Source organism: Lepisma saccharinum, chromosome 3 (assembly GCF_977018435.1).
Source record: "Lepisma saccharinum chromosome 3, izLepSacc3.1, whole genome shotgun sequence".
NCBI classification, from domain to species: domain Eukaryota; kingdom Metazoa; phylum Arthropoda; class Insecta; order Zygentoma; family Lepismatidae; genus Lepisma; species Lepisma saccharinum.
The window spans coordinates 21,709,367-21,730,591 of record NC_139231.1 but is presented as its reverse complement, the minus strand read 5'-3'; the positions used below and the strand labels follow the sequence as shown (position 1 = coordinate 21,730,591).

At 36.5% G+C, this 21,225-nt stretch overlaps 1 protein-coding gene across 3 annotated transcripts in view; it reads left to right on the top strand.

Moving 5' to 3' along the window:
• LOC145984936 (uncharacterized) overlaps positions 1–21,225 on the top strand; it is a 655,439-nt gene that overhangs the window by 497,464 nt on the left and 136,750 nt on the right. For all 3 annotated transcript variants that reach the window (XM_083118349.1, XM_083118348.1, XM_083118347.1), the window contains exons 4-6: positions 8,768–8,803; positions 14,783–14,815; positions 18,370–18,405. In XM_083118349.1, coding sequence (XP_082974475.1) covers positions 8,768–8,803; positions 14,783–14,815; positions 18,370–18,405 — 105 coding nt within the window. The remainder of the gene's footprint in view (positions 1–8,767; positions 8,804–14,782; positions 14,816–18,369; positions 18,406–21,225) is intronic.

Genomic DNA, 21,225 nt, shown 5'->3' with positions numbered 1-21,225 from the left:
AATAGAGCTATTCAAGCGAGGTCTTTGTTTGTAACACTGCATCTTTTGTGTACGGCTGGCTGTTGCGTGCCTGTTTGTCGGCGCTTCTTAAACTAAACAGAAAAATGCAAGGTAGAAACGAAAATATTCTGACTAATATGGATAAGATTCAAGGATTTATTAATAAGTTGAACTTGTGGATCGTGTGAGATGTTCCAAACTGTATGGCCCCTTGCTGACGATAACAAGGTGTTGATGGACTTAATTAAAGAACATTTAGTACTCTTGCAGAAGACTTTCAAAAAATATTTTGGAGAGAGCGTTGAATATTTTGACTGAGTTCCTGATCCATTCAGTATGGATTCAAAATATCTTCTGAAAAATTTACGCTTACAAGAGGAACTGGCAGATTTGAAAGCAGACAGAACATTGAAATAAAAATTTTTCGAAGTGCCTTTGGATACATTTTGGTTGCCAATAAGCAGTGAATACCCGGCTATCTCCGAGATGGCAGTTAACATGTTATTACCATTTTCAACTACTTATTTGTGTGAACTGGGCTTTTCGACGTTGATTGCAATTAAAACATCAAAGAGAGAGAGACTCAAATCCATCGATGAAGAAATGAGGCTTGCTTTGTCAACGGTTCCGCCACGAATCAGCCGTCTGTGTGCAGCTAAGCAGGCTCAAGTATCACATTGAAGGTATGAGTAGAGTTATTTACTTTAAAATTCGTATTAGAAATGCGTATTTTCTACAGTGAATTAAAGTTAATACATTTTTAATAAATGCATGTCTATTCATGTTTTATAATAATAATAATAAGAAGAAGAACAACAAAAATGATGATAATAATAATTGATTACATAACGACGTAATATTTCGTAATTATATTAAGATTCATATGATTTTGATGGGATAGACATTTTGGTGTGCCGTCTTGAGTCTAGGCTCGTCTGGGGTGTGCCGTGAGTAAAAAAAGTTTGCGGAACACTGGTGTAGAGTACCCGTATTATATGTCACGTTTATTTGTACATTGCACATTACCATATTAAATAAAGGATGCTGAAAATCTAGGTATTACTTGTAGACGTCAATCACCTAGCACTGGTCCCTAGGGTTCCTGCCTCCGAAATGGTAACTTGGTATGTTAGCAGGACTGCCGTGGCAGCGAGCCCCCATCCGATATAGCAGTACTGGCGGTTAAGCGTGGCAGTCTGAACTTTGTCAGTCAACATTATTACAACGTCAATCCGTATCTCTTTCCTTATTTGTACTTGCATTATGTAACGCAGGTCCGTTCCATTTTAAAACATGTCCCTTCGTTCGGAATATTTGACTTTCCGATAAGTGTCGGCACCCTAAATACGTATGAATCTTTTGTGACCCGCATTCTGCTTGTCGTTTGTGCGAAAGTAGAGTATCAATGACCCTTCTCGTTTCTTATTCGAGGTGGTCTCCCTGAATGTGGTCCACATCTTCTTGTGATGTCTGTGGCAAATCTGGATTCTGGGTATTGCGGACGCCCACACTCACCCTGAAGCCACCTCTCAGCATCACCATTTCTATCTGATTTTTACGAGTTCGTGACGTGCTGGTTCACCTGGAAAAAGGATAACAACCTGCCATTACATTGTTGACAATCCTACTTCGGTCAATACTATCTTTCTTCAGAAGGAAGTTATGTAGAAAACAACTTCTGTTTCGTGCTTCTGAGTCAATTCTAGCCTGAAATCGTGTATCAAATGACCCCTTCCCATTTCAAGAACATGAGCTGATACCAAAATGGCGGACTTCAAGATGGCAACTAAAAGCCAGACATGCTCTGTCCACAGGGCTCCTTGACCACATTTACATAGGTGACGTCAGACCTGCAGTAAACCTATGTCCGGTCCCTGTCGGGGTGAACGCAATGCAATTGCGAAATACGACAGGACAAAAGGGGGAGAGCCTGCGTGCCCGAACAGGGCAAGTTTGATCGTCCATTGTGTGTCTGCCATTCTCAAACACGACGAAAATGGGTTCATAAACATATTTCATTTCGTTTATTTAATCTGGTGAAGTGCGTACCTCAACGCAGTCCTTTTGGGGGACATGAGCGAGCGAGTGCCGAGCCATTAAGGGTTCACCACGTGGTAGGCATTTGCGGGTTCTTCATCCGTTTCACTTTGAAACGCGATAAATAATGAGACCTGATCATGATGACAACTTATCAGAATTAGTATCACATTCGATTCTTGGGGAATATCACTGGAAGTGATATTTTATGGCGATAATTGAGGCTGAAACAGAATTAAATTCAATCCTTGACAGAATAAGGGAACTCGCGGAGAATGTTGTCATACCGTACAGTCAAAGGGGGCGCCCTCTACTACTTCTACCCCCCCCCCCATTACCGGAATTGTGTGCGAACGCACAGTCAAGCAAGGCTTTTGCGACAACTATATACGATCATAGATACCGCAGTGCAAAGAACTTCTGACGCATTGACTCAAACACGTCTTGCACACCCTCTTCTGTTCGAGAGTATCCAGTTTGAGGGTACCTCGGGGGAAGATGTATCTACGTTCGTGGAGCGCTTTGAGAGTGCCACCATACTTAATGATCGCGACGAGGTCAAGAAAAGGCTTATGTTTCGACCTTATTAAGTGAGCCGGCACTGCGGTGGTATCAAGCATTAACCCAATGTGCAGGGAATAAACAGACCAATTATGAAAACTTGAAAACACAGCTAATCGAAGAGTTCACCTGATCTCTCGATCAGCTTCAAATTGAAGATCAAACTAGATACAGGTTCCAACAAGAAGACGAGCCTGTCTCCTCATATGTGAGGGACAAGCAAACTCTTCTACTTAAATTAGACTCAGGAATGAGCATTAATAAACAGCTCAAGTCAATTTGCTGAGGACTGCTGCAGGATTATATTTGGGAAATATATTCAGGAAACAGTACAACTCGGTGCAAGAGTTATTAAAAGACTTGAAAGAGTTCGAAATGGCCTAATTTGTGACGCACCGAAGGTCAGTCCAACAACTTGTGCACAACGCTAAGAAAGACGCTTTGATCCTGCAGAGGATCAAGGTCAGAGTCTCCATGCAGAAAACACCGTGGTAAGCACCACGGAGTTTGGGAAATATGCACTTTCGCACACAAAGTCTAATAATGACGTCATTTACCAGTTGCTGGCGCTGCAAAAGGAAATTGACCTTTTGATAGCGAGGGGAAGGTCAGTTTCACTTTCCGGAATAGAAAAACAGATGGGGAATTAACGTTAAAGGTAGAGGAAAATTTAAGATAAAATAATTACCAAACTCCACGGTATGGAGGAAACTTCCCGAATATAGGGGGATAAAATCTAGGCTATTCTAGAGGTCAAAGAGGTTTTTCAGGCAGGGCAAGTAGAGGCTTTCATATTAATAACGACGCGCATAGACACAATTCCGAGTGCAACCAGTGGCAATCCGAGCCCCGATTAAATACGCAAAGGGGAAGTTCTGATCCATAGAACAGCGGGGGGAGACAAATTTGTAATTTTTGTCATTTTCCCAACCATGTCGAGGAACACTGCCTAGAATAACAAGTACATTTATACGGGCAGTAACATCGAGCAACAAGGAAATACTCGCATGAAACAGGAAAGTCAGTCTCTACCTTCCCTACAGAGGACTTAATTTACATTAATGAACAAGTGAATGAAGAACATCAAAAGTTTTTAGTCGATAGTGGTTCACAAATTACGATCACAGGAGACCAAGGCATTACTGACACAGCTAGAAGATTCAAAATAAATACAGAAGTAGAGAGTACAACTAATAATTATTTAACGAAAAATGAGATTGTTCTTCTTGACTTTTCAATAAGTAGACACTCTTTTATACATCACTTCAGGGCAATAAAAATGTTTTTGTTATGAAACTATTCTTGGTAACTTCATGAAGAGTCAAAAAGCAAATTTGGATTTTGACTGGAACAGATTAGTTTTGACAAGATTTGGGACCCCACCTCGAAATCATATTAAAACACATTCCAGAAAAACGTTTCATGTTTCCATTAAAGTGGCTAATTTAATACAAAGCACATTCTAACCGGAGTATGTTGGCTTGAAAAGAATACGGGTCAAACCGAGATCACACTTATGTATCCCAATAAAACTGGTAAATGCGGAAAATATGGCATTAAATGTATTAGAACCGGACTTGAGTTTTCAACTGAAAACAGATTTATTGGTAACCGGGGTGTTGTTGAATCCTGAGTCACAACTTATTTGGATAACTAACAGCTTTGGATTACTGTGTTATCATTCCAGAGGTACTCGAATTGGGAAGGCGGAACTTTGTGAATCGGTTATAACACATCCTACTAATGCAGCTGTTGAGATTAATTAATAATATCACCATTAATAAATCAAACGTAATATATGAATTATAATTGTACAATTTAAAAAGCCAATTGTTGTTGACATATAATTGTTAAACTATAATCCGCCGGGAAATAACATGCTTCTATTCAAGAGTAATACGTATTTTTTTGCAAAGACAGAGGAAAAAGTAAGTAACAAGCGCGCAAGTTTCATAAAAATATGTTCTTTACAATCAATGTCTACAAGACTAGTAAGCTCAGTTATATATAGAGCAAATAATATAATGCACTTTGTGCTTGACATATTTAAACATACATATGCATTTCCTCTAGGATTTGAACTATAAATATACCGGTAGGAAAAGGAAACGACGCCGCCATTTCTAGTGAAATGACGTCATAAATAATAAGTCTTTAAGACGTGTTAGATAGTGAAAAACTAAGTTTGCTTAAGCAAACGTCAATGGAAGTAAGAGAACGAACCTTCTCATTACAGCATCTTACTTACGCTAGTGGAACACAGGCGAAAATAATTAATGTATTCCAAGAATTTTTTTTATCATTTTGAGATAATATAAATTGATTGACAGTCCATAATTCTAATGTAAAAAGCAATATTACACAAAATTCTATTTTGATATGTCTTATCGACAGGTAATGGCGTCAAGGAGAATGTGTGGAGCCATAACTCCAACTCTATGTTCGTACGCTTTTTCCCATAAAACAAAAGAGTCGCATATAATATAAATTAAGGCTATGAACATTTATCATGCACAGATAATTCAGTTCAATCTTAACACGTGAAGTATAATTCAAAGTCAATCACTCGCATCATACTTTCGCAACGAGCGAAGGAAATGCTTTTGCAAAGTAAGATGGTTGGAACTCGCTTGCGAAAGATTCTGTTGCCTCCGGAAGGACAGAGCTCTCAGATATTGAGCAAGGAATTTGTTGAGCCAAGTTCAAACCTTAGACTCGACCATCGCTTGAAAGATTAGCCTCGCACCAAGTGTTTGTTCATATCAGATTATCTTACGTATGTTATAACATCTTCCAACAAACAACAATTAGACACATGGTGATAATAGACCATTAGGAAATTTCAGTTTCGCGAATTAATACTATTCTTCTTTACTTATGCATGCGTTATTTGTTTATTATTATTTTTTTTCTTACAAAAAAGGAAACTTCAAGTTGTAGCAATTGTAGAGAGTTAGTGCAAGTTTCATTCATTTATATACAGTGTGCACACATGTAGAACTTTCTATTCACGATAACGTTAGATATTTACAGAATATTATTTTTCAAAATTCCACTACTTATGCTCTACGGAAGTAAAATCATATGTTGGTGACAATTTTTTTTTAAAAAATAGGGCTCGTAACGTTATTTTAGTATCAGGTAAAGGCAAATTCGTACTATCTCAAACAATTAATTTAAATTTGAATACTCATAGCACAATAATTGTATCAGAAGGCCCGTCTGTATTTTTAAATTACAAGCAGTTTGACCAATTAATATTCAATAAAGAGATTCTGCATACACGTCAAACTGTCACGCACCCACGTCCGGCTCGATTGGACACCACAGGTAGCGTTACCTTCTTGTATCGGACTCTGTTTTTGAGTCTAAGGTAACACTTAATCCGTTGCCAGATACACAGGTCGGAATCTTCCGTTCAAATCCTCGAGCGGCTATTATTCTATTTTATATTATTGGTTAAATTTTGTCGATGTTGTCGCTGCTTTTCCTGATCACAATTCTATGTATTGATATCACCAGCTTTCTGTGATACCTCTATTCCAAGACGTAGCTTTGCGTAGAATTTCTTGAAGTTTCTCTTCCCTGCGAAATGATCAAAATTCTTGTTAGCGGTGAGAAAAAGGTACGTGGGATAGGACCACAGGTCGCCTTATTACTGACTCTGCTGGTGATTATCAGTCGACATTTCCTGGTTTGGTTTATGTTAAGACTCCGTCTCCCATCCAGGTTTATGAAGTGATTCTCAATCAGCTTATTGACTTGTGAACGTCACAATTAAGATCCTGACTTGGAGGGACTTGGAAGCAGAGTACACATTGGTTAAGACCACATATGGCTCTATATTTCTATCAGAATTTCTCGCTTTTATAGAGGAAGTGTGTTTGTTGATTTCCTTGCTAAGCGACTGAACGGTTGATACGAGAAATTTACCATATACAGCGTGTTTATAAATGAATGGTGCGGTTATAATAATTAATAATAAATCTATTTATTACCTTACACGGGTAAAACCTACACCGTAAGCAGTGGCAACTGTCCAAGTTTTTGATGCGCTACCTGCTGTTTGCTTGTCATGCTTGCTGCGGGGCCGCATCGTCAATTCCGAGTCAGTCAGTTTCCGCAGCGAGCATTAGTTCCGAGATGGCTTTCTGTGTGCTCCGTTTTGAGGTGTCCAGATCTGTGGTAACAGTGCAACGTGAGTTTCGTGCACGGTTTAGGAAAGACCCACCACACAAGAATAACATAAATCGGTGGTACCGACAGTTCGTGGAAACTGGATGCTTGTGTAAAGGGAAGAGTTCTGGTCGACCTCGTGTGTCCGATGAAAACGTTGAAGGAGTGCGCCAGGCGTTTCAGCGAAGTCCTCGGAAGTCACTTAGTAAAGCAAGCAGGGAATTGGACTTGCCAAAGAATACGGTGTGGAAGGTGTTGCGTAAGCGACTGTTTTAAACCGTACAAACTGCGAATAGTGCAGGCCCTTAAACCAACAGACAAAGTTAAAAGGCGTGAATTCTGTGAAGAGATGCAGTTGAAAATGGAAGAAGAAGATGGTTTTCTAGAAAGACTCATCTTCAGTGATGAAGCCACTTTCCATGTAAGTGGCAAGGTGAATAAACACAATGTCCGTATCTGGGGAAGCGAGAAACCGCATACCCAGATAGACCATCAGCGTGACTCTCTAAAAGTGAACGTTTTCTGTGCGGTTTCCCGGGAGTAGTGCACGGCCCATTTTTCTTCGAAGAAGCAACAGTCACCGGTGAATCATTTCTAGACATGTTGGAAACCTGGTTGTTACCCCAGCTTAACACCAATTACGATGATTACATTTTGCAACTTGACGGTGCTCCGCCTAATTTTCACAGGAATGTGAGAGAGGTTCTTAATCGTGTTCTTCACCATCGCTGGATTATACGTGCTGCAAAAGAAGACACTAACCTTCCACCCTGGCCACCCCGTTCGCCGGATTTAACACCATGCGATTTCTTTCTTTGGGGGTTTGTTAAAGACAAAGTTTATGTATCGCCAATGCCCGTGTCCCTGGAGGAAGTTTGTGAACGAATAACTAATGCACTGCAAACCATCACGGTGGACGATCTACAGCGAGTATGGAATGAATTTGATTACCGCGTCGATGTGTGTCGTGTGACCAATGGTGCGCATATTGAAGGATTGTGAATAATGGATCAGAAACTTGGACAGTTGCCACTGCTTACGGTGTAGGTTTTACCCGTGTAAGGTAATAAATAGATTTATTATTAATTTTTATAACCGCACCATTCATTTATAAACACGCTGTATACACACACACACACACACACACACACACACACACACACACACACATGCACACGCACACGCACACTTTATTTCAATTTAAGCTTTCGTTCCAGCAGTTAAAAAGAAAAAGGAACAATTTTATCGTCTGCAATTCTCCCAATCCTGTTGTTTTAGAGTAGACATACAGAATAGCTTCGATTCTGTTTTACTAATCCCACAAGATCTGTAATGTAATTTACAGTACTACTAATTATGATGTATATGATTGAAGCATTTGTCTGACATTTTATTTAGCTGATGTCAGTTAATAAGTAATAGTTTTATACATTCTAGAATTGGAAATTTGTAGAAAATTGACATATTCAATTACAATTTTAATATTATTATTATCTCAGCCATAATTATTAAATGATATAATATCGTGTAGCCTACTTGCGTTTAGACGAACATAGAAAAGATAATAAACGTCAAAATCTTTAATGATGTTGCAATTAATAACCTTGTTTAATTGTTTAATTAAAGAAATAAAATTACAACCAATATTTTAATTATATTAAATGCTCTAAATTTGTCAACAATATAGTATTTAATATCCTCATAAATCTAGAGATCTCAATTTTTATTTAAATAGAGATTTTCAACAAATGTGTTCCAGAAACATTTTTCTGAGAATTTTAATTTACCGTAATTTTAATTATGGAGTTCGTGTCTTATGTTTAACATATGAGTATATTTTGCTTATTGTACCTAGTTAACTTTTAATTTTAAGAATATCTGAAAATATAAGAGGGATATGATACAAACAATTCCTTTGAGAATGCGCATTGCTTACAGTTGTTTCAGGAACCAAAAATACATTTTAACTTAATGATATATTTTATATTTCTAGCCTCTTGTGATACTTCAAATGGTACAGACACATGTAGTAAGTGTTGTTTATATGTTTTGATGTATTGAATTATTAATATTAAATTATGAAGTACGTATATTTGATTTACATACAACATGTTAATTTAATATAAATATGCTACATTATAACTGCAACGATACTTTAAGTATTTATAAATCTAATTAATTCTGGTTTCGAGTTCACACTTCATAATTCAGGATTGAGTTTACTTTTTGAAATACAATCTAATTTATATGTAAACCAATATCATCGATACGTTTTAGAAATAAAAATTTAAGGAATCTGATAATTACGTCAGGTAGTGGTACTAAAGTGAAGTAATTCGTAGATAACGCAAAAAAATATTAAATTTAATGTCATGTACCAAGACCAGTTAATATCATAATATTATATTTCATTGTATCTAAGTGTAATGTTAACACCCACTGAGTCCTGATATGTAAATGATTAATTCAGAGCTTGCACACTTTGTACTAAATATCTGTTCACGAGGATTGAAATTTCGTTTAATTTAAAAATTAATTTGTTCCTCATTTAAGGGCTAGGCTTAACAAACGTATTTCAAGATTTTGTAAATTCTCAATTTTGCGCTAGGAAAGTGTATGTTCGTGGATTTCGGAAAATGACGAAAGCTGTACACTAAGGCAGGTCGGTTTCTTATATCGAATATCAAGGACTGAAAAGGTGCATAATGTGATGAAACTTTTACATAAATAAAATATATCAAAATTTATCTTACATTTCGGCACACTGGCACAAAATTTACAGAAGGAAGATATTTTCATATTTTTATTATGTATTTCTTTCAGTCCTAACAAATTTCACCAGCTCTCCATTTTTCAAACTGGCGGAGAAACTACTTGAAATACAACACGAACATATTTTTAGGATTCTTCACTTTGGAAAGTTTGATTTTGACCATCGACTTGTATAACTTTTGAAATGACGCGGGAAAAGTGAAATGGTGTAAAATCGAAATAAATGACGACTTAAACAGCCCATTTTATCAGTTTAACAGATAAGCACGTCTCCCAGCGAAAAATGCACGTAAGCAAACCGCGCGCCCTCTGGATTTCAAATTCAGAAAGGAAATTCTTGAAAATTCGAGACTTCTTTCATTTGAGATATGTAAACACAAGAGACTCAGAGGCTCTCCTATCATATGAATACTTTAGAAAAACAACCAAAAGAACCAGTCAGAATCGAAAGATTTAAATATTACAAAGAAACAGTAAATATGAATATGAAAAATGCTAAAAACGTATGGTCTAACCTCAGAAACCAGGGACTTTCACCAAATAAAAAGAGTAATGCGCTACCCTCAAACAAATCCAGACGGGTTGCAGTAAATGAGATTTTGTTAACCCCAGTGCTCCCGCAGATAACAATACAGTAGTGAGTAACGAAACTAACACCTACCTCCAGCAACCCAACAATGACATTTTTTTTTACTCCACTAAGTAGCGAACAAATATATAAAACCATAAACACAACGATATAAAAAGCGTGCGGTTAGGATGACATAAAACTAACTGTTCTACAATATAGTATCCCCTGCTCCTTTCATGATATTACGTATATTATTAACCTTTTTGCTTTCCAAGCGTTGGTTCCCTCAAAAGTGTAATAAGTGCAATGTAACACCTATACCTAATAAATCACAATCCCATAGAAATTAAAGATCTAAGACCTATTAGCATTCTATCCACAAGGTCCAAAATATTTAATAAAGTAATTCGTTAAATACTTACGCATAATCAAGGTTTCCTACCACACTTCTAATCTGGTTTTAGAAAAATGTAATTTCACTACGCTGGTGGGTATAGTAGAATCGTAGGAAATATAAGTAAAGGGATAGATGAAAATAAAGTTATACATTTAGTCTCGTTGGGCTATTCAATAGCATTTGATTCAATCAGTCATGAATTGCTATTGGTCAAACCGAATCACTATGGCATTACGGGAAACGCTGTAGATTGTGTGTGTAAATATTTCGGCAACAGAAAACAACGCACAAAATATCGGAATCCGGAAGTTACATACAGGGTGGGCACAAAGTATCTTTCCCCAATAAATGAAGATATATATACTTTTGCGGAAAGCGACTTTGTGTCCAACTTGTATTCTATATGGTTAGCGGTTCAACACGGTGTCCCTAAAGGAAGTATATGAGGTCCACTACTGTATAAGATTTAACTAGGAGATTTCGGCGTAAGTTGAATTAATTGTGAAAAATTGTATCCGAAAACATAAATCTCTTTATAATTTAAAACATATTCTGGACGCTAATGTTAAAGATCGCCTTATGCAAGCACTCGTCCTACCGACATTAGACTAGCCCTACAGCACACTTTGACATCTCCCAGAACCTAAACTACAAACTTCAAAAACTTGTGGAACTGTTGTATATGTTTCATATTTCAGCTACAAAGAAAATAACATATGTCCACCTATTTAGAGAAATTTTCCTGACTAAACATCAAAAACAGAAGTAAATACAAGACATTCACCTTGATTCACAAAATTCACAGCTCCCCCAAATACTTAACCGATTAGATCTTTTCTCGCAGAACATCGGTCGAATAAGATATCCGCAAGAAACACAATCTAAAAATTCACATAAAACCGCACCTACAAGAAATTCGTTGTGACAGGGATTAGGGAATGGAACAAACTGCCTTCAGCATTGTCTAACATTATTTGCCATGATAACACTGGAGAACCAAATTGAATTTTTATTTGACACACGAGGGAAAATAACTGATCATAATAGAAATTTTCACACTGAATTGAACCATGTAAGTAGTTTTTCTCCATCACCTACAGTTCTTTTGTGACATCCAGGTTAATGTGAAATATTTTTGTGTATCATTATATAGATACATGACACTCTTCAACTTACTAAAATGTGAGAGGTGTTGATTTTGTTAGACCTGCCCCATGGTTCAGTGGTAGCATCGTCGCCTTGTAATCAAGGGGTCCTGGGTTCGATTCCCGGTGGTGGGATATAGTCGTACGGATCCCACTATAAAAACTGTAGGTCCATTTCCGATTGGCCTTACTGTGCATAAAGTGGACTTAAAAAACTAACCCAATCAATCAATCAATTGTTGATTTCGTTCTGTATTTTGTATCTGGAACATCCCTTTTCAGCATCCAACAGTAATCAGCTAGAATTATTGTATTCCACTATCCCTGGCACCTTTTTCCCATGACAAAGATGTCAGGGAAGAAATGCAGGTGGGAATTCAAGAAATGTATTTTGAAGGACATATTACAGGCTATATATTTGAAAGACTGTTATCGTTCACCCATAATCTCACGGTACTTCCACCTTTACGATTTCCTAAAACGTGTATACACAACGCGTTTAAATGAACTTCAAGCTAATCTGTCAACTTCTATAAACAGACCTTCGATTTTTTATCCGTTATCCAAGCTCTAATATACGAACACAAGACAACCCCTTCCTTTATTTTAGCTTCACTAACACGACGAAATATATCCTTCAAATAATGAAACCCAGCACGAACATCGCATCGCCTGAACAAATTCTTTGAAAAGCCCTAACTTGATATGAAGTGGAGGCAGAAGAATCATATCAGAGATGACTAGTGAGGGACGTACAACATTTTTATGTCCAGTTGTATGTGATTTAGGCTTTGGCCCTCCTTTCTTGACGTAATGATTATACTTGTCCCTGAAGTCCCATTCGCACAGGAAACATCAAAATTTAATATAGCCGAGCTGCAAACCCTTTAAAAACGCGATTACTTTTAAATCGCAACCTATGCTCCAACAATACTTGTCATACTGAATTTTGTCTAATAGCATTTTCATATGTTTCCTTCATCTTCGTTGCAGAAACTTACGGTACGGAAGGAAATGTGTTCCTATTGTGAAAAAGAACACCCTTCAAACTAGTTTTCGAGTAATCAGTGAACGGTCTCCAGAATGTTGTTTCATGTTCATGATAAAGTAAATCCATCACAGCGAAAATATTATTACAATACACTATATAATTTTCTTTAGAATAAAAACCTTCAAATTCTTCATGTTCCTTACAAAAGAAACATACTTTGATTCCTTTCAGAAGTGTATCATAGTCTTTCAGCCTAAGATCCAAAATGTGCGGCCACTTCCTTCCCATTTTTTTTAAAATCCCTAACAAGGTCGTTTAATTCATCTTGAGTTAGCAGATGAGTTCCAAAGAAAGAGGCTTCGAAAGCAGGATGATCTTCCTCCATATTTCGAATTTCGGTAGCTACCTCATGTTCCCATTCATCTTCTACAGTTAGATGTGCAGGAGAATTTGCCACAGGTAGTGTCCTCATAGTGGATGACAATTTCGGTACTTTACTTTGTATCTTGATTTACCGCTTATTCCTTTTATCTTTGAAACACAAAAGTAAGAGTCCGATGAATGATCTAGTGGAATAAGCCACACCTTTCCATATCCATTGCAGTCGCATCAAATACGAGGTCCTCCCCCTTCAATGTGGTTCAGCCCTCCCCGAGTAAATCCTGCGTTCGTCATTGCTCGTTCGTAAAGGCTAAATTGATTGTGCCCACATTCTGTTCGAAATCATTTAAAATATTATTTTACATACATTACTTAGCACACAAATCAATACTTAATATTCCAAAAAGCAACAGAGACATAGGCGATAGCACAGATTTGCGAAGATAACGCATCAAAAGCTAACAAATAAATATTTTCACCCTACTGCTGCCACTGAACGTGCAACTATGATCCAGTTGCTTTAGATGTCGTAGATTTGTGGGAGAGTAGTTTTCTTGATCTGTGCAAACAACTGTAGGTTTAAGTTGCTCAAGATGTCCTTGACACATCTAGAATGATATAGGTTACCATTAATAAAAAAGACAATGACATGGAACAGGTAAACGTGAAGTAAACGATTGCATTGAAATACTTCCAATATATGAAGATTATATGCTCATTAAACTCAAATTATTTTTATCACGAAGTAAACTGAAAAAGAGGATTACGGGATCACGCTCACCTTTCTCAATTTTCTTGAGCTTTTGACCTGTCACATGACCCATTGGCCTAATGCATTTATGGTACATAAAATTCAAACATGTTTCGTGTTTTTTTTTCCTACTTGGAATAAGTGTAACATTTTCGTCACTACACTCATTAGAATCACTCATTTTCCAATTTCAATTCACGGATCTCATTCATGTTTCCTTGTCCCAAAAGTTCTAACTTTGTGAAACAATGAATTCAATACAAATACATACCGATCTCTTGAGCAACGAGATAAACATGGAGGCTTGCGAACACTTTCCTACTCACCTGATTTGATACGTTTCTTCAAGTACATTCGGACCTTGTATGTAATAATTGGTTGTTTTCTCCATGTATGTATTTTTATGCTGATATTTTGTGAAACTGTGATTTTTTTCCCGAGAATTCGGCATGTTGAAATTTCCTTCTCCACCCCTACAATGGCATGGTATCAAAATCTCGAGCCGGCTTTCGTGGGGGAGTGGTTAGCACATCGCGCTAGGACGCCAGGAATCCCGAGTTCGAATCCCGGTATGGCCATGGATGTTTGTGAGTGTCTATTCATCAAGTTCATCATGACATCACTCATCCCCATCTTCGCCAATTATTTAAAAGTGGCACAAAATGATAAATAAAATAAAGCAAATGTATCAATCAATCAAATCAAAATCTCGCCTTTCCCATAAAGATACTGCACATACAACCATTTTCCGTATATTCCCGCTGTTAGCATCACCTTTATCCAACCTTGTTCTACATGTTTAAGAAGCTACATTGTATACTTAAAACCAGAGGTAGGAAAAATCACATGTCATGGATATTGAACATTTTCATCATGGGAACGTTGGCATGTATTGATATTTTGTTAGAGCAAAACATTATAAATTTACGGGTGAATTTATGTTGCTATTTGAAAATGTCTATTATTCATGAATTTCTGATGTCAAGTATTTTCTCCACAGACTATAACAGGACACACTGTCAAAGAAAATGCAGTAAGTTAAAAATTCGTATTTATTCTGATTTTAAAAAATAAACATTATAATTAATTAAAATGTTAGCAACATAATGTAGAGAATGCAAAATTTATTGGGCTTTCAGTATATATATGTTTTAATGAACATTTACTTTATATAGTTCAAACAATATAAATATGTGAATACATTATATTTAGTACCATAATAAAGTTTATCTGAACGTGGGCTTAAATGTAGGGATTATAAATGTGATATAAGGCATTATCATAAGACATCTCACTCTCATTGGGATAGATTCACAAGTTTAAACAAAATAATATTGCTGTAAATATTTTTTATAAAAGATATTTAAAGTATCTTGCATATGTTATTGATTTTTTAGGTTATTTTAACAAGTAGAATTAAAAATGCAACAATTTTGCTTAACTTAGTTTCATATGAGGTTGTTTTGTAATTATTGTATTATATGAATATTTAACTGAAAATCATTGAAATGTTAAAAATTAATAACTTACATTTCATTTATTATTTATTTAATGCATAGTAAAGTGACGGAAACTTCTGGGTGTTAACTATCTTATTGGAAGAGCATTGAAGTAAGTCGTCCATGTCTAGTCACAGAGCGATTTGTCTATAGACAACCCAAACAACATTGCAATTCTGCGGCTTATATATCAATCCGCAGCCTGGAAAGAAAGGAGAATATAGGGTAATTGCTACAGTCTTGGTTATGGTACGGCAAGCTTTCATCAGAGAGACCTAAGCTGAATCCTGATCAAGGACAAATTTTTCATATTTCTTATCAGTGAAGAAGTTGCAATATTGATTTCCATACATTTTGAGGAAAAGACACATATCAAATTTGATCCTTCAATTGTTATTTCATTCTTCTAATAAGTCCTCTATCTTCATCTGGTGTCCTTCTGTTTCTCCTCTTCTCTTATTTCTTCTATCCATCCTACTATTTCTCCTTTCTTCTTCAACTTTATTTTTATTTTCTCTCTAAACTTCTTCTGCTAGCTTATCACCATTAAGCCTTGTTTCCATGATAACCAAAAACTAAATATGCTGACCCAGGTAGAATTTATTTTATTTTAAAAAATGAACTAAAGTTACGTTTCAACCTTCTAGCAAGGTCATCTTCATATTCTGTACCAAATACAAATGAAATAAGGTACAATACAGGAAGACATATATACACAAAAATTTCTACCCTCCGGAAACAAGATTATTAGAAAGTTGTTTATCTGGAACATTCCTTTCCAGGTGTTTAAGCAGGTGGCCTTCCCCTATCAACTATTGTTTCACCTGACAGGCGATTTAGATAAACATTTTCTTTCATCTGAAACGTGGTTGGACTCCTTATATAACATTATTTTTCCTTATCCTTTCTTTCTTCATCCCTCTACCTTCTTCTCTCCTCCTTCGCTTTTGTCCTTTCCACTCTTTCTAACACCTTCTTCCATTCTTTGTTTATCTCCAGTCCCCATTCAAGTTCATTGAGTCTTCTTCCCCTTTCTTCTATATTTCCTTGGCCTCCTTCCATTTTGTACTTTATTTCATTTGTATTTGGTACAGAGTATGAAGAAGACCTTGCTAGAAGGTTGAAACGTAACGTTCAGTTTATGTTTCAAAAAAAATCAATTCAGCATTTGTCTGCATATTTAGTTTAACATGAATCTGTTATTACACATGGGTAATAGTTGATAACACTCATAATTTTCTAAAAATACTTTTGAATCTGTTTATTTCCTCACTGAAAAAGTATCCTACAAACGTGTGCACATTACAAGGACATTAAGATCGATTCTAAACATGGCCTGCATCAGAAGTTCACGAATATGCCTCATCTATTTTATTTATGTCCATCTCAACGTTATAACTCCATCTTAGTTCTGGCCTTCCTACAGGTCACTTACCCACGAAAATTTGTGAAAGTGTAATTATTGCTTAAATATGCAAATTGTAAAGGTTCTTCTTGACAATATAAAAAGATCTCTGTTGTGATTGTTGTATAGAGAGAGACAGACCCTTTCGCGGAAGGTACAGGTTGGCTAAAACCCAGCTTTCGTTCGTCAGTGGCTTCTAGACTGATCAGTGGAATACCGGAGAAGGGATGCATTAAAAGAGTTCATAACTGAATTCGTAATTAAACAAAATACTGCTCTAAAATGCATTATTAATAGTAAATTATAATTAAATAGTTATTATCAGCAAAACTTTTAGTATACTTAAACACTGAGAAATATATAACAACTATAAAAATGTAATGTATTTTTGTAGAGACAAAAACGGAATTTAAAGAAAATTTTCACATGGAGAAAAAAAATGAATATCATTATTGGCTATACATTTCAGTCATTTGCAATAAATATGGTGGAGAAAGGTAAATAACGTAAAATGTGGCTTGTATAATATCATAGAACAAAGTTTTTTACCTAGCTTTCTATCACTTTCCGTAGCTGAGGTACCATAATTATGGAACTGTCTACAAAGCCAAAAATGCCGCAAGTTATGAAACAACAAATAGCCCCCATTTTCGAACGAAGTCAAGTTTTGGAAAAACATATTGCCCATTTTTCCCTGCCGTAGCAAATTTTTTTAAAACAAAATTGGCTAGCAATCAATTATTGTACCTTTGAACCATATTTTATGGATTGACCACATATACCAAGAGATGACAATGGTTTCCTTTGCTACCACTGACCACAAATAACGCAGACTCTTAGAATGCAAAGATGGAATATTATGGCCGAATCAGTCTCTCCAGACTTGCGTAAAATATAAATTATATGGCTTCACACACCTCCCAAACACACACCCACACACATAGCTTGATCGATTGAATTTAAAGTTTTGTGTGCATTGGCAGATACGGTAATTTTGCATTGTTCCATGTATATGGGAAATATCTTCTTATCTAAAACCCATACCTGAGTTAAAAAGCAGTGTAGAAAGTCACTTGAAATAGGTCGCAAGATCCTAAGAGGGAGTGGAAGAGAGCCGCTCTTCTCAAAGAGTTAAAATCATTTGTTAAAACAATGTCATCATCTCCTAGCAGGGAGATGTGTATGTATGTTGTGTATGTGAGAATTCTGACAGAGGAAATTAATATCTCTTCCTAGCTTATCTTCACATTTCATCCTTTGTCCTGTACGTTGCAAATCTTAGCTTAATTTAAAGGTAGACGGAAAGCAGTAACCAACTGTAGGAGCTGCGCAGTCCAATTATCCGAAAACAACGAAGAATTCTTAGTTTGCTAGGAGAGACTTCGCATCGACATGCTCATGCAGTTGTAGAAATGGCAAAATTGGATAATAGCCGAGGCTGTATTGTGTAAGGCCACTTATTAGTGTAAGGAGTTATTAGAAGAACATCTGTATCATCTTCACGATAAGGAGTGTGTGTTAATTGCATCACTTAATATCAGATCCAACTTAACTTCAAACATTATACAAACTTACAATATTTTATGTTTGTTGTAGGTGAAATGTAGCATTATGTGCTTTACCAGATATAACACGTCCAGGTACAATTCTCCTCTCATGCTCTACGATTTCTATCACTTACAGATCTTGTGGCCAACTACAGATGCGGTGCGGATTGCCGTAAGTTTTTCCAATTGTTCACTCCAACATTTTATGAAATATTGTAAGACGTGAGTGCCAAACAAATTAAATAGACATTCATTCTTAATCACGCATTCCTCACTTCATTATAAACCATAATGTTAGACAGTAGTATAAAATTGAATAAACAAAGATCTTGCTCTGCTTTCATTTAATAGTCATCCACCGTATTTTATTTTCCTGTCTTTCTACGATTTCGATATTATATTTAAAAGTCAAGAATATATGATATAATGTACAAGTGTAATATGCCACCATAAGTAAATACATTGTAATAAAAATTTAGCTTCCAAGCCATCTTACCAGAAAACTATCGAACATTGAATGTAATGAAATAGGGGAAGGTGGGGGACTTTGCAACACTTTTCAGTTTAATTTTTTTTATTCAAAAACTGTTACAGTTGGAACAAGTTACAAATATGCTATGAAATGGTACATCTTTTGGCTACTTAAGAAACAAATATGAAATTTTAATTTTGAACCTCAAGTGAGAAAAGTCTGTTAATTTAAAGCAGGTCCGAGTGTTGCTATGTGCCCCATGCATGGGGTAAGTTGCAACAGTGTTTGGGGTACGTTGCAACAGGGATTATGCGTTGTCTGAATGACACTATTTGCAATCAATGCACACATAATAAGGATTTCTCTCCGCGCACAGCCAATGGGACTACATTTTGCATTGCTTGCACTGCACCCAGTCTTCTTCTTCTTTGTAGGATTCTCCACACACTAAACAGTGATATTCTTTGCAAGAACTTTGGAATAATGTTTTCTTGCACATAATTTTCTTCTTGCCCTTTTCCTTTGCACTACTCTTTTTTGCATCTTCCAAAGCCTTTTTTTTCAGCTGTGTCTGTTAGAATGGCACTTCGTTTACGTTTACGATTCGTCGTTTTCCTGGGTTCAGCCTTTGGGTATGGACGAACATTTTCAGGAGAGAAGGAAACTTTAGGTCTACTCACTACTGAAGACATTTGTGTGCCATGTTCATTCTGAACATCACCTGAAGATGATTTAGTTGGCAGTGCATCGCACCTGGCAGTTTGGACTATGTCATCACTATCAGATACGGGAGGCCTACTATCTACCTGTCGTGCTGGATTTGGTCGATCTGAAACGAAACACGACGCAAAGTCGCTTTCTTGGAATACCTCAGAATTGAAGGGAAATATTCCTGTTTGAACAAAACCTGATGTTATGTTGGTAGGGGTAACTGTATTCAGAAATGCTGTTTTAACTATCTGTGGTATGTCGTAGATTGTAAGAGTTTTTCCTGGATTATTCTTATGCCAAGAATCAATTGCTCGGCCACACACTTTCTTAAATGGACCAAAAACACTGACATCTAACGGTTGTAGTCGATGCGAACAGTGTGGAGGAAATGACAAAAGGGTAATATTATTATTTTTGCATTCATCTAAAGCTTCACAGATGAGATGGGAAGAGTGATTATCGATGAAAAGAAGCACAGGGGAGTTTTCGTTAGGATTCACCTGAGAAATGAAGTGTCGAATGAATTGGACAAACGTTTCCTCAATCATCCAACCTGAACCAGTAGCTGCTCCAATGCAGTCTGTTGGGCCATCTCGAATGAAATGGTCCCGAAAATTCTTACCTGGAAATATTAGCATTGGAGGTATAAAAGTCCCTTGAGCACTAACTGCAACTGTCACAAGTTCACCTGTTTCTGCACTGCTCACTATGCCAATCTGTTTTGTTCCTTTTCGAGCTACAACCTTATTTGGTTTCATGACAGTTGTGACACCAGTTTCATCCATGTTCCAAATTCTTGAGGATGAATAATTGTTTCTGGACAGAACTTCGGAAACTTTGTCAAAAAACATGCGCACATTTTTTTTGTTGAAACTGGACATCCGTGCTAAAGAAGTTGATTCAGGAAAGCGCACCGAAAGATCTTAGTTTCTCTGTAGGAATCCCCTGAACCATTCAATACCAGCCATTCCGTTTACAGACCACGATGAAGGAGCACTTATATCAAACTTAACTGCACAGAGATGAGCTAATTTTCGCACTTCCTGTGGTGTTAGTCCAAACATAATCTCACTGGAACGCTGCAAGTACATTTTGAAGATATTCTCTTCTTCCTCTGAAAACACTTTCCACGGTTTCGCATAACCACAACTTATGTTCTGTCCCTCACGAGGACCACTTTCTTGTAATTTCTTCTTTTGTATGTATCTTGAGAGGGTTGAATAATGAATGTTGAACTCTGCAGCCACTTGTCTTAAGCTGGCATTTTTGTCATCTTCGTGTTCCAGGACTAAATTTGCTGCTCTATCCATCACATCAGGCGGTGTAGTCCCCTTTTGGGTCTTCCTCTTGTAGTTCCTCATCTTGCAGGCTACCTGAAACAATAGAAATAATAATAATAATAATAATACAGCAACAATTATACAGCAATTCGACAACAATAGTTTCGGCGGGAACATAAGAAGGAACAATCTTTTAAAAATAAATCTGCAAGACGAAAGAGACCATATCAGAAAGCATAACAATATTAATGTTTCGTGCTGCTAGTAGAAACTACATGCACATGATTATAAACAAAAATTCATTCACAATTTATCTAGCACTACTTAGTGAAATATAGTGTTTTCTTGCCGTACTGACGTGCGTGTAATTTTGTATAAGAATAAATAAGTGAAAATTCAAAATGTGTGTTGGTTACTAAATATAGGACTAAATATATGCGATCACATTTTTCTTTTACTTGAAAATATTGTAAAATTAGTAAACAATAAACCGTATTTCGATTTATCACATTCGGGACAGTGAACAATT